General features: G+C 37.5%; 1 protein-coding gene across 1 annotated transcript; it reads left to right on the top strand.

Moving 5' to 3' along the window:
- The first annotated feature begins 10,567 nt into the window (after positions 1 to 10,567).
- On the top strand, positions 10,568 to 15,042 carry LOC149811540 (uncharacterized). Its single transcript, XM_089993399.1, has 2 exons — positions 10,568 to 10,800; positions 13,422 to 15,042. The coding sequence occupies exons 1-2, from the start codon at positions 10,568 to 10,570 to the stop codon at positions 14,833 to 14,835; spliced, it is 1,647 nt and encodes a 548-aa protein (XP_089849525.1). The 3' UTR covers positions 14,836 to 15,042.
- Positions 15,043 to 15,369: the final 327 nt, after the last annotated feature.

Here is a 15,369-nt window from a genome sequence, read left to right as displayed (position 1 = left end):
CAGGGCCGTTTCAGAGTATTATAAGACCAGTTTCATCTTGAGGACCCTAGGGTTTACCCAAAAGAGCATGTTTTTTGTTGATTTTCATGCTTTATAAGTGTTTATTAGCATGGAATCATGACCTTTTACATACATTTGATGATATTTAAGTTATGCATGATATTTAAGCATAAATTAGCACTAAATTCATGACATTTGTGATATGTTTTCATCAAAATTTATTTATGCATATAAGTTGAAGCATGAATTATATGTTTTGAAGATTTAATACATGTTTCGTCATAAATATATATACATTATTTTATGTGCATGGGCATGCTCTATAATACGAATATTTTTTTGGTAAAAGATCTTCATTAATTAACTCATGCAATCACCAAAATGATCTAAGTTGTGTTGATTGAGGATTCTTTGGACCGTGTTAAGATTCAATATTATGATTGTGTGTGACTTTATGAAACAATGATTATACCCAAATGTAGGTCATTGTGTTTCAAATTCACACATGGTGTAATAATATATGTGTATACTAGCCCATGAAGCATGTTTGTACCCATAGGTACAATGCTGAATTGCCTCTGGTTACATGATCTACTAGTTTCACCAATTGAAGTCAATTCCTTGTGAATTGAGAAGACGAAGCAATTATGAGTATTATCATTTCCACCAAAGTGAAACGATAATGGCCCAATTATGCTTGCCTCAAAAAAGGTGAATAATAAGCAGTCTCACATTTACCTTTTCAGTATAAATCTCGTATAGAGCAATTAATCTTTCACCCATATGCAAAATAAAATAGCCGTTCTGAAGGTTGTCTATGAGAAGTGAGAGCACTTAAAAGGATGTCTATGAGAAGTGAGAGTATTCGAATAATCTTAGCCTATTGCTTTTGCAATCGTGAGTGGCTAAAAATATTTGAGGTGTTATCTCTCACTGCAGGATAGTGGTTTTTTTTTTGAAATCCATTGGGGTAGAAATTATTGATTTTATACAAGATTTTATCTCAGGCCATATGGATTATAAGTTTCATTATGGATCTTAGTATAGTGGACTCTATTGGGAGGTCACTAAAAATCTTATGTGATAATGAACCTATCATGTCCTTCATGAATAACAACAAAATCTCAACCTTGTGACACTTAGAGTTAAAGTACTTTGTTGTTAAAAAAAGTTTTGAGAATCGTTTAGTATGTATTGATACAATCAATATGAATAAAATGATTACGGTTTTTCTTACTAAAAGGCTAACATCATGATTATATTTCTAACGTGTAAAGGGGATGGGTATGTTTGATTCCTTCTGATGTATGACAATACATTATAGTTATATGTTATCACATTTGTGAAGCTAAATTAATTCTCTATGACTTTATATATTGTTGATTCTGTATAAAAGATCTCTCATTTGGTTAGAGAGTAGCAAAATAACAATATTAAAAGACCAATAGAATGGGTTAGAGACCAACCTATTTATAAAGATAATCTTAACATGCTAAAGCACAAAAAATAAATTATATTGTAGTACATAGAAATATGAAATTTAATAAAGAAGTGTTCATCTTCATGATTCATATGATTCATTCTTGTGATAAAGGATATCATGTGAACCCTCATGAAAATTGAACCAAGATAACAATAAAACCTTGATGTTGTATTTTTTCATGTAGATGGGTTAAGTGGAAGAATGTTGAAATATGGATCAAATTCAACCTGATGTGACTCGGTTTGACATGAGTATATCATGGGGTAGAGTGGTAGTTACAGGGCAATAATTGCAACTGCCTATGCAGAGTAACCACCAGTAGTGGTATCCACCCACTCCTCCCACTACATGCCTCTCTTAGAAGCCTATAAGAAGGGGCCTGGTTGCATGATGAGAACAACCATAGGGGTGTCTTTTTCTTCCTCTTTTTGGGTTCAGGGTCCTACTCACCATCGACGCGATGGCTTGAGCTCATTGTGGGTGTCGATAGGCTGAGCACTCGCACATCGTTTCACCATGGTATCTACTGGTATGTATTCTTGTTTCACATTTTGGTTATGTTTTGAAGAACGTCAACAATCATGTCTCCTTTTAAAAAATAGGAACAACCATTAAGTTGCCTATTTCATTTACCTTTTCATTTCTTAAAGGGTTAAAATTAGTTTTCTAAAAAAATAACTTACCTACTGGTTTACCTTCTTCTTGCCTTGTCCATGTGCTTTCTTCATTTTCTAAAAGGTTAAAACTTGTTTCTTAAAAAAATTAAGTTACCTGATGTGTTTAGTCTCCCTCTCTCTCTCTCTCTCAGACTGAGAAGCAAACATGATTGCTTGGGGGCATAGTGACAAATCTTGCAAGATTTCTTGAAAGTTAAAAACGGTAATTTCTCATTATTTTAAATTTCTCTTTACTCAAAAACATAAATATTGCATTTTAAATGCGATATTTATGTTTTTATCAGCTAATTTTCATTAAAAAAACATGTGATTTTTATTTTTAAATATTTTATGTATATTTCCTTATAAAAATTTATTTTTTATTGCCAAGATTTTGTAGAAAAAATGCGAGATTCTAAAACAAAATTCAAATTTTTGTGAGTTTTTGGCTGCCGATATTTTACAGTTTTTAACTTTTTGTCACTGTGCTTGGGGGACATCTACAATGTCTTTGCTGCATTGATGCCTCTTTATGTGGCCATGTTCTTGGCTTATGGTTCTCTAAAATGGCGGAAGATCTTTACCATTGGTCAGTGCTCAGGCATAAACAAGTTTGTGGATGTCATGGCCGTTCATCCCTTCTCCTTTTATTTCATCTTTACCAACAATCCTTGCATCATGGACTCAAATTTATTGCTACAGAATCCCTTCAGAAAGTAGTCATCTCGGTCATCTTGAGCCCAACCATGGGTATGGTTTGACAAGAATGGGAGCCATGACACCAACGAGGGACTTCACTTGTCGGGCGGGAGCAGTTAAGTGAACGCCACCTTGTGTTGGGACGTTGTAAGTTTGAATCTCAATGATATATGGTTGTATAACTGGTAGGAGTCTGCTTAACCCCAACTTTCTCCGTTGAAAAAAGGAATGGGAGCAATGAGTGGATGATCACGATCTTGTAAACAAAAGTGATTTCCTTGTATAAACATGTACCGAGGTGGTATCCCATGTGGTAAGCGGGGTCCTGTGCCAAGCTGAAGGCTCAGGTTTGAATCCCTCTGCTACATGTTGCTTAAGAGATATCTGGTAGGGGTCTGCCTAACCCCAACTTGCCTATAAAAAAAAAGCTATCATGTCAAATAACTAATTTTTGTCATTTAGTCCACACACACACATATATGGCAATGAAAACCTCCCCAATGAAAATGATTCTAAACCTACTCAATGAAAATTTTTATTAGAATTTTGTTATTTTTATCAAAATTCTGACCATACAGATGTGATGTATATGCATGTTTTTATAGGAATAAATTCTTCAAGCATTTGATTATGATGCATGGATAGGTTTTTATAAGGTTAAAAAAATCAACGACATACACTTTTTATAAAATTTTAAGGCTCTAACTACTAATTTTCTATCCAAAATTCATGATTCAAGTATTGGTTTCTAGTAAATCAATCATGCTGAACACATCCCTATAGTTAGAATTTTGAAAAAAATAACAAAAATCCAAAAAACATTTCATTGGGTAGGTTTGGGATCATTTTCATTGGGGTTTTTAAAATTCTCTCTCTCTCTCTCTCTCTATATATATATATATGCATTTCAGAGTCTTTTAAGGACCATGACTTTAAAAATAAGAGTGAAATAATTAAAGAAGAAAAGAGTGGGCAACACAATCACAAGAAGCGAAATGGAAAGCAGGAATATTAAAAAGTACAAAATTCATATTGGAAGCGATTGCTGAAGCACGTGAGAAGCGAAAAAGAAAATGTGAAGGAAACAAACAGGAAGCGAGGGGAAAAAAATATTACCATGAAAAACAAAAAAAACAAGAGAGAAACGAGGAACAAGTGAGTGAAAATGAAAGGGATGTGAGAGAAAAGTGATTTGAGAAGCAGGTGGGAAGCACACTTGGCACAAACGGAAAATAGAGTTTCCCTCCATGGCATGGGGAAGAGGGGAAGCATGTTGCTCCCTCAGTAAAGTGAACCCACTAACTATGTGGCAACTTATATATATATAGTATCATCTAACATTAAAATAATTGTGTTTAGCATCATATAGATTCAACATTATGAAAATGACTAAAATACGCTTAAAAAATGATACTTTTAGAAACACATGACTACTTTTTGAGCATTACAAGTCTTTTGAACTTAAAGGGAAATGAAAGGTCAAAACCTTTTCCAAAAAAATAACTTTATGAATCCATTAAATTTACTTTTTTTACTTTAAAAAGTAACCATGCATTTTAAAAAATGCTACTCTTTTAAGGGTATTTTGGTTATTTTTATAAAGTTGAATTCATCTAATATTAAACACAACTAGTTTAATGTTAGATTAATCATTCACATATATATATATATATATATATATATATATATATATATATATATATATATATATATATATATATATATATATATATATATATATATATATATATATATATATATATATATATATGAATGAAAACCTATTGACTAAAAAAATATGCCAAACCTACTCACTAAAACCTGGACCATCCGATCAGTGATCAGACGTTCTAGCCTCATTATATCTTTCCTTGTCTCTTTCTCTTTTTCTTCTTGCCTCTTTCCCCTCCCACTACCACCACTGCCTATTCCTTTGCCTTGCCGTCAGACGACCTTCCCTTACGAGCCGGCTCCTCCCTCACCCGAGCCTACCACCTTGAGGTAGAGCTCTAGCCGTTTTACAGTTGGTGGTCGATCTCCGTGATGAGGAAGGTCTAGTAGGCTTGAAGATCAAACAAAGCTGCCGTCAATGGTGGTGATAATGATGATAATGGAATCAAGAGGTTGACCCTTGTTTTCTGCAGGTTTCAGTTTTGAGGGAAACCAAAGGCGAGGAGGTAGTGGGAAAGAGGATGCACTCGCCAAATGCAAGAGGGTATTTGGCCGCCTTGCTATGGTTGACACCCACTGCCTAAGTCTTGGTGCCACCATTGGAGCAACACCCTTACCCCCTCCCTACGACATAGGGAAGAGAGAGAGAGAGAGAGAGAGAGAGAGAGAGAGAGAGAGATGGATGGGAGAGACAGGGAAAGACAAAGGAAAAGGAGGGAGAGGCTATTTGATCGGATGATCCAGGTTTTAGTCGGTACTTTTGACATCTTTTTTTAGTGGGCATGTTTTCATTCTTAGAGAAACTAGAATATGTTTACCAACCAAATATGTTTGCTGTTATGGATCAAGATTTTCATAGTTTTTTTTTTACAAATCTAACCCTGTAGATACATTCGACATGATCCATTTGCTAGGAATCGACTATCTGTTTCTATGAAACCAAGCATCTAGATCACATCCATACAGTGAAATTTTTGAAAAAACCTATGAAAATATTGATTCATACAAGTAAACATATTTCTGTTACCCTTCATTCTTATATATATATATATATATATATATATATATATATATATATATATATATATATATATATATATATATATGCATCCTAGTTTTTTTTTTACTTTTTTTTTTTAAATTTCACTATAACGATGTGATCTAAACTTTTGGTTTTATAGAGATGGACTCTTGGAATATAGAAGGGTCTTTTAAGGGTTGAAAATCAATGACTTAGAATTTTTATAAAATTCAAGCATAAAAAATCACATTTATTGATCTGATTACGATGATCCAACAATCGATTCCTAGCAAATGGACCAGGCTGAATGCATTTGCATGACTAGATTTGCAAAAGAAAAAAAAACTATAAAAATCTTAGTTCATACCAGTAAACATATTCTAGTGTTCCTATATATATAAGCAATAGAATATGAAAACTAGAAATATGGACATTTTCAATACTTTTTTTGCAAATCCAACCATGTGGATGTGCTTGGCATGGTGAATTTGCTAGGAATCAACCATTGGATCATGTATTTTTGATGAAAAACTATGATTTTTGAATGCTTGAATATTTATGAAGATTATAAGCCATTGATTTTGAAGCCTTAAAAAAAATCTTGCTTATGCATCAAAATCAGATGATTCAAGAATAGGTTCTTATAAAACCAAGCATGTAGATCACATCCATAAGGTTAGATTCAAAAGAAAAGAACAAAAATTCCATAAAAATCCTAGTTCACACATTAGTTCTCATATTCTAGTGACTTTAGGGTATGTTTGATGGCTTATCCAGGGTTGGATGAAATGAACAAAAAGAACAGAACAGAACATTGGTTTTGTTTGTTCCGTAACAATTGTTCCAAGTCCAACGTTTGTTTGGACCATACTCAAATGCTATGTTCCAAATGTCCGTTGTTTAATGACGATGTGGAGACAACTTGAACACTGAAAGAGAAAAGAAGGGCGAAGTTGAGGATGAAGATGGGGAAGTAGCAGCCATGCATGATTCCCTTCAATTCTTCCTCTTCATCGAGCAATCCTTCATCTTCGATGGCAGGGATTCCCTTTCGAGCAATCCATCAAGACAGAGAGAGAGAGAGAGAGCGAGGAGCAGGGAGGGCCTTTCCCTCTCCTGCCGAAACAGAGAGACAGGGTGCCCCTCCCCAGTCAAAAAGAGAGGACAGAGAGGGCATCACCCTCCCCTGCCACAATAGGGAGACAGGGAGGGGCTGCCCCTGTCGAAAGAGAGGATGGAGAGAGGGAAAGGGGGGGGGGGGTGCTCGGCACCCTCCCTCCGGCTCTGGCAAGAGGGGCTGCTCTGGCTCCAACAAGAGGGAGAGGCACAGGGAGACAAGGAGGGGTTGCACCCCTCCCCTGTTGAAAGAGAGGGAAAGAGGGGGTGCTCAGCACCCTCCCTCTGGCTCTGGCAAGAGGGGGAGGCGCAGGGAGATAGGGAGGGGATGCACCCCTCCCTTGTCGAAAGAGAGGACAAAGAGAGGGAAAGAGGGGGGTGCTCAGCACCCTCCCTCTGGCTCCGATAAGAGGGGGCTGCTTCGGCTCCGACAAGAGGGGGGGGGGGGTGCAGAGAGACCTTGCCGGCCTTGCCGCTGTGGTCGACCTGTGGAGGTGGATCGAAAGAGATAGAGAGAGTGTTGGTGCCCCTCTGCCTTGCTCAATCAACAAAGAGAAGCATCGAGGGGCGCAATGCGCCCGGCAATGCCTTTTTTTATGTTCTTTCAGTTCTGGTTCTTTTTGTAATGGGGGGAGGGGTGGAGCAAAAATTACACATCAAAATGGATGTGGCGAACGCGCGGAATGTCGTCTGCCGCATCCAACATTTGTTGAAAATCGTTGTTCCCAGCATGATTTTCAGCTAAATCACGCTGGGAGCGGCGCATCAAACGTACCCTTATGTCTCTCTTTATATATATATAGAGAACTAAACAAAACATGCCCCATTTCTCATTCTGCCCCATAGGTTTTAAGTGTTTTATGATAGATCTGAAACGTTAAACTGTGTTTAGCAAGCTCGATTTGAGTGATAATTGACTCTTGGATCATGTTTTTTCAACGAAAAATATGTTTTTTTGAGTCGAGAAAACTGATACCTTCATAGCCATAGATTTTGGATCACCAAAAAAAATAGGTCAGATTTTGACAATCCAAAAATCGGTTCTCACTAAACAAAACCTATAGATCACATCTAAAGTGTTAGACTTGAGAAAAAAATACTTAAAACTACTATTTTTGATGGGGCCTAATGAGACCTAATGAAAAAAGAGACCTATGGAACACATTACTCATATATATATATATATATATATATATATATATATATATATATATATATATACACACAGAGAGAGAGAGAGAGTTGCCGACTTTTTTTCTTTCTTTTTAATAATTGAAGGTCCTTAAGACACCCTGAAATACAATGAATAACACACTCATTTTCCTTTTACTCTCCACTCAAGAAACTATCGTATCAAATACATGAAAAAGGGAAAAAGGAAAATCCCGCGTAAATCGGATGTCAATGGTGGTTTCTAACGTGAAAGCACTTGGTGCATTTCGTTTCATTTTTTACTCTTACGAGTTCATTTATAACAAAGAAAATCCAGAAAGTGTCGGCACAATCATGTTCATCCAGATTTCTCGCAATCTCTCACAGGTTAGTTTTCATTTCATTTTTGTTCTTACGAGTTGAAGAAAAACAAATAAAACTCTGCATTTATTTTGTGTCACAACCATTTCCCCTCAGTTTTTATTAAAATTTAAACATTTTATTTTCCATTGTCAATGGTATGTATAATGTAGTAAAAGCACCAAGTTTTTCACTTTTTTTTTTTAAATCTAACTTTACAGATATGATCTACATGGTTTGTGGTTTGTTTAGTGAGAAACAATGTTTTGAATCATGAACAACTTTTTTAAGTAGTTAAAAACCAACAGCTCATAATGTAGTAAAATTTCATGACTTAGAAAAACATGATTTCATGTCCAAATGATACAATCAAAGATACGACCCCTAACCAATGGGGGGGGGCTCCTCTTGTCTGGTAAGAGCAGCTAGTGCACGTCAAGTTGTGTTGGGACATTGCAGGTTCAAAACCTAATGGTATTGTTGTATAGCTGGTAGGGGTCTGCCTAACCCCAGCTTGCCTTTAAAAAAAAAAGATGTGATCCCTAACAAAGATGATAATGTATTTTTAACTAAAAAATATGATTTTTGGATACTCGAATATTTATCAGAATGCTAAAAGCATTGATTTTCAACCTTTAAAAGATCCTGCTTAAGCATCATAATCAGCCGATCCAAGAGCTGGTCTCCATAAAACTGAGCATACAGCTCACTTCTGCCTCATGTGATAAAAAAAAAACTCCTCAAAATCTCGATTTATACTTGATAAATATATATATTTTAAGCAAGAGAACCGGACATATTCGGCCTCCTTTTTTCATTCTGCCTCATTAGGCCACTCAGTTTGAAGTGTTTTATGATAGATCTGAACTGTTAGATGTGTTTAGCATGCTCGATTTAGAGGTAATCAACTCTTGGATCATGTTTTTGAACGAAAAATGTATTTTTATGAGCCAGAAAAAATTGATGCCTTCATAGCTATTGATTTTGGATCAGAGGAATGGTGATCCAAAAACCTGATCTCACTAAACAAAACCTATAGATCACAACTTTGGTGTTAGATGCAAAAAAAAAATACAAAAAGCTATGATTTTTGAATGGGCCTAAAGTTGCTGAACGAGAAAAGGAGCAGCACCAGCGCATTAATCTTTTATCCAACATATTCTGGTGGCTCAAAAAATATATACTTGAAGACACCCGTCTAAAGATCAGCTTATCTACATGTTTGTAAGGATACAAAACCAACATTTAGTGCTCCCTGCTTTACCCAACTAATGGGCCAAACCAGCCCAACCCACAACTGCATGATCCCTCATTTAACCACTGGGTTAGACTTGTTAGAGGAAGGAGAGAAGAGAGAAAGAGGCCCCAAGGGGGTTGGCGTAGTGGGGCGGGGCCTTGGCTCGGTCAAGGTTCGATTCTCATGGGCGTCATCCCTCTGCACAAGCCAACACATAGCATAGGTTCAGGGGGCAGGGGTCCTAGCCTCGGAGTTTTACTCTGCTGATACATCGATTGTAGGTATGTTTGGCTGAGCCAGCGTGACCAGGTCTTAGTGCTAGATGCAGTTTCTTCAGGTTATAAATCCAAAAAAAAGAGAAGAAAGAAAGGGGTCTTGAAACTTAGGGTTATAAAATAAATATATATAAGAGATTTAAATATTATTTTATAAAATATTAATAGTATACAACAACAACAACTACGCCTTCATCCCAAAACTAAAATATTAATAGTATATTAATAATTTTAATAACGAGAATTGAAGGAAGAGCATATAGGGGGGCGAGAAAAAGAGTAAGTTCACCCGGCTTCCACCCGAAGCAATACTACTAAAGTCAGCTTGCTTAGTTATTTCCCCCATCACCACAACCATATAAACGTGCATCCCATTTCCATCCTCTGCCAATTGCATAACGGTCAAAATCTCAACATGGGTCAATCAAAAAAGAGCGTCAGGGATCTCTTAATACAAATTGCTTGGTCGGAGCCCTACAATTTAAGCCCATGGGGACACCAACCCCACAATCACATCCCTTTGATGATCCATCCCACCGCTCCCCATCTCCCCCACTTTCCATTGACACCAAGCTGCTTCCTCAGGGCATGGTCTTTTTCCTCTCTTTCTCTCTCTCTCTCTCTCTCTCTCTCTCTCTCTCTAGGGTTGTCTTCTACTCACCTCTGCCATTAATTTTCCCATAATTTCTTTGCGGGCATTCCCTCAATTCCTCATCAGATCTTTCTAACTGCACTTCCCCAAATACCAACCGTATTCACCCAAAACAGAGTTTTTTTTACTTTTTGTATGCTTTGAATGAGCCACAGATAGAGTGCCCATGGCCTAGGAGAGATACCTGGACTCCAGGAGTAGAGAAAAGAGGAGGTGGGGTTCTCCCCATTTGGTAGAATTCGTCGATGGGTGTTCAGGGATGGTGTTTCTGTGCCGGTGGTGGGAAGTCGGAGAGGATGAAAGGGAACATCTTTTGCAGTAAGGGCCCGGCCATGGCGAGCGTGTGTGGGGGGACCGGGTTCTTGATCCACAAAGCTCTGCTGCTAACCACCCACGCCAATCTTCCTTCCTTCTCGGCCGCGGAAGGCGTCGAGATCCAGCTGCATTGCCAGACTGCTGCTAAGTTGGTGCCCCATAGGTTGGTTGCAAACCCTCATTCCATTTTTGGTACTCCTTTCTTCTTTCTCCAGTTTGGTTTTGTTCATTGGTATCAGTGATTGCTACATCATTGATGATTTTATTAAGTTGGTCGAGTGGGTTTTTGGTTTTAGGAGAAGTGATGAGGTACTGAACATGTAAGCAGGATTCTGTCACTGATAAGTTTTAGTAAATTGTGTTACTTTTAGGTCTAACTGAATGGATTTTTGAATTAGGGATTTAGTTATGTGACTTGGTTGCTCAGGATCTGATAGGATAGGAATGATTGTAATTTCCTTCCCCTTTTCCTTTGTAGAATGTCATAAATCTATTGCAATACCGCAACTTTACCTTCATTCATGTATGAATAGGTTTGAGACTCCTTTTTTTATTTCAAGCTTCTTTGTTTGCTTGTAGAGGAACCTAGCTTTGTGATATGGATAATTTCTGGAGCATCCTGTAACCATCTCCCAAAGAGGATAAACATGTGACATTGCCTGTTTATAGACCAAGTAGCGTTTCACTTGTACAGAATATGCTCTACTGCTTCCCCTTTACTTTGAGGAATGCGGTGGTGTAGTTACTTGTCTGGGCCACTAAGGTTAAATAGTTGATCCTTGTAAAATCTGTGGCGCAGTTGTTTTTTTCTGCATTGAAGAGATGTATTAATTTTAGATCCTTGAAAGGATGTGTTTACTAATGGGTACATGCATCTGTGAAAGTGTCTACAAAGAAACAATAAGCATACAAGCACAAATACCTCACAAGAGATGTGCACAAAGGCACTCAAATAACACTTGAACAAGTACGCACAAAGGCGTAAGAAAAATAATCATGCACAAAGGCATGAAAAGGAAAATATATTGAAAATGTGAGAAGAGCTTGAGCTCACAAGCTTAATGATTTACAAGGGGAAACACCCCTATTTATGCACAACAAGAGGAGCCACATAGGGGGCTCCCAAAGGAGTCGTTGGGAGCCCCCAACGGTCACATTTGTGATGGTTGGGGACTCCCCAATGACTCTTTTGGGGAGCCTTCCCTACGTGGCACAATCCACAAAAACCCAAAAAAAGAAAAAAGAAAATAAGAAAAGAAAAAATAAAAGAAGAAAAATACAATCATATTCCAAATGGAATATGCGTAAAATAAAAAATTACAGAAATACCCTTTTTGGGTTATTATGAGCAATATATATATATATATATATATATATATATATATATATATATATATATATATATATATATATATATATATATATATATATATATATATATATATATACACACAACGAGATTAATGATTACATTTTAACAGCATCATCGAATATACCAAAATTTAATGCATAGAATGCCTTATATGACTTTCTCAGACAATCGGAATCTGTATCCAGAACAACCGCCTAGCGCATTTGAGTCAAGACTCTGTTTGGAGCCTTGAATTGGAGGCGTGTTGCGTTTTCCCAAGTATGCTCTCATGGTCTTTGCTGTTTGGGAGCAGTGGTGTTGCCAAAACACTGCATTGGGAATGGAGTTGGCAGCCCCAACACCACATTTGAACAACATTCACAAGAGGCTGTTTTTGGCCACTCCACCATCAACACCACATTTGAACAACATATTTTGGCAACACATGGAAATGGTGTTTCCATCTCAATGCAAAGCTCCCAAACAGAGCCTAATCGGGGTTGGTTAATCCGGGTAAATTGCTAGGTTTTCTGCAAAGGTAAGGAGAAAACGGAAAAAGTTGAGGATTTTCTCATTTCCTGTGAGGCCCTGGTTGATCTGTTCAGAATTAATGGACAGAAGTACTCTTCTTTTACGGACAAAATATCAGGAACATTAATTAAATTTATCTTCTAGGAAGTGAATAACATCAGAATGTATAAATTATGCAGTTAAACTAGAGTAAAGCATTTTGTTAAGGCAATGAAAATCATGCATATGAGCTCCTGGCCTTTGACTCTGTGCATTTAAAATTCGTATACTTCCAATCTTTATTACATTATTGTATTTCAGGTGCTCAAAAGTTGATCTCATTTTACTGTGTGGAACTGAAAAAAAATTTATATTCAGATAATGCATTCAGCTATATGTAACAATCATGCCTTTAGCTGCATTCGGCTATTTGGCTTCCATTCTGATGTCTTAAGCTGATTTTCATGGCTAACTTGCTGTTTCCAGTCTGGTGGAATTATCTCCATAAACTCCAAGTGCTAGTGTCAATGCTTCTTTAAAAAAAAAAGCAATGAGAGAGAGAGATTTTCATCTCGAACCATAGGCTGTGCTAATAATGCAATGCTGCTAGGCAGCCTAGATGAAAGCTCAAGATTCTTCCTTGAGACATTGATATATTGTTTGCTTCACAATAAATAGTTTATTAATATTTTTTTGTTTAAGACCATGATATTTATCATAATTCAAAAGTGGTCTTGTCTCTTTCACATATTTAGATTTCATTTTTTTTTAATTTAAGGTTTGCAAACATGGATATGTTTCCTGTGCAGAAGTTCGTTCGTTCTTTTTCTTTCTAGATCTTGAAGCTTGCTTTGCCTATGCTTTCCTGAAATGTTTGAGTGCATTGCTCTAATATCCCTCATGTTCTTATTGTGATGACACAGATTTTTCATTACCAGTTCAGTGCTCGATTTGACTGTGGTTGGTTTTGATATTATGGAGTCTGACAGCACGCCCCAGGCCCAACAATCTCATCCCTTGAAAACATGCTCCAATCCATGCCTTGATTTGGGCAATGTGGTCTACATCTTAGGTCAGACAGATAAAAAGGATTTAACAGTTGGTGATGGAAAGGTGGTGATTGCAACTGATAATCTCATAAAGGTATCTACTGATGGAGTAACATGGAGCCCTGGATCTGCAGGTTTTGATGTCCAGGGAAATCTAGCCTTCATGGTCTGTGATCCAATGAAGCTTGCGTCATCTCCAACCACTAAATCCTCGTCAACCATCTCTTTGTCCTCCAAGAAGGACCATCATACACATTTTGGCATTCCTATACTTATCATATGTCAATGGTTGAAACAGCATTGGGAGGGTAGTTTGGATGAGCTTAGCAAACCCATAATACCACTCATGCGTTTGATGTCCACAGGGCAGAAAAGTGAGCCTTCAAGCGCTTCTTTCACCCTTCGCAGAGTTTTTAAATCAACAGAGGATGAAGACGAAGATACTTTGTCTTTTCACGTCTGTTCTAAGCCTGTAAGTCAGCTTGGACTTGGTGGATCAGCTGCTGCTGCTGCTGCTCCTGCTGTGGGTTATGAGCAGGGAATCCCAACTCCAGAAATTTATGAGTCCCCAATGTTGACCGCTAGCCCGCTTAGAGAAAAGGAAAATCCTCAGGTCCAGCTTTTGGATATCAACTTTCCGCCGAAAAATTCCAAAGCCCTCGTCCTTCCACTGGTGATCAGAGGGACAACAACCCCAGCAAACAATTATGGACAGTTGATCACAAGCCAACATGACAATAATGTGGAGGAACTTGCATCAGAAAATGGATCAACAGTAGCTGAAAACTCATTACCACAGGCTATTTTGGCTACACCAGATGCAGAAGCAGAAGTTTCAAATGTTGACTTTGCAGATGATATGCACAGTGAAGTCCAATCTAGTTCTCCTGTAGAACTTTCAGAGCAACGGAACATAGACGGTGGATTTCCAGCTGAATATAGCAGTGATGCTGAGACGATGTACACAGCTGAGACAAGGGAGAGCAGAAACTACAGCAGCCCTAGAGAACAGAAGTTGCCACATGTTGGCAGGAGCCAGAGTTGTGTTAGTTATAGCCGATGGGGCAATGCATGCAGAAACTCTATGCCAGGCCTCAGGCCAACCCTGGAGAAGCAGCAGAGCCTGTTGACAGGGAGGAAAATGGGTTCACAGGAAGCTTCTTACAGGACCCATGATTACTTCAGCCCCACAGTTTCTTCAATCATGAAGAAGCGAAACAGTACCGAGCAGCAGCCAACCAAACCACGGCTGAGTGCTGTTCAGCTATCTCCAAGATGGATGTTTTGAACTATGACTTCATAGGGCACAGCATTCAAAGTATTGGTATACTTACTGTACATCCTGAGAATGTCCCAATTGTTTATGTTTATGCCTATTTGTTTACTTTCATTAGTTTACCACCATTTTTGTGATTGCATGTGCACCATGTTCACTTCTTAGAGAATAATTTATTTGAACAATATGCATATGTTAATGAGATGAGCTTGTGGCAGATGAAAATTGACAGTGCCTTTATTTCTTATGGAATTGGATTTACTTTCAAGATTGCTTAAGGGTTATGATTCCTGCATTAGAACTACAGATATAAATCCTGTGATTGGGTGGAAGTGGGAGGTTGAGAATTCTATAGAACAAATCATATCATAATCAATGGGTTGAAAGATACCACCTAAATAATAATCTTTGAGAATTATTACCAAGAAAGAAATGAAGCTAAAAGTGAAAATGACACTGCACGTGGTTGTTGGAATCTGTATATCTGATTGCATCCACTCAATTTTCAGAGAGAGATTTTAATACAGTCAATTCTAGGTACATTCT

This window comes from Nuphar pumila, chromosome 17, assembly GCF_984573655.1.
Source record: "Nuphar pumila chromosome 17, dmNupPumi1.hap1.1, whole genome shotgun sequence".
Taxonomy (NCBI): Eukaryota; Viridiplantae; Streptophyta; class Magnoliopsida; order Nymphaeales; family Nymphaeaceae; genus Nuphar; species Nuphar pumila.
This window is presented reverse-complemented; position numbering and strand designations above follow the sequence as displayed.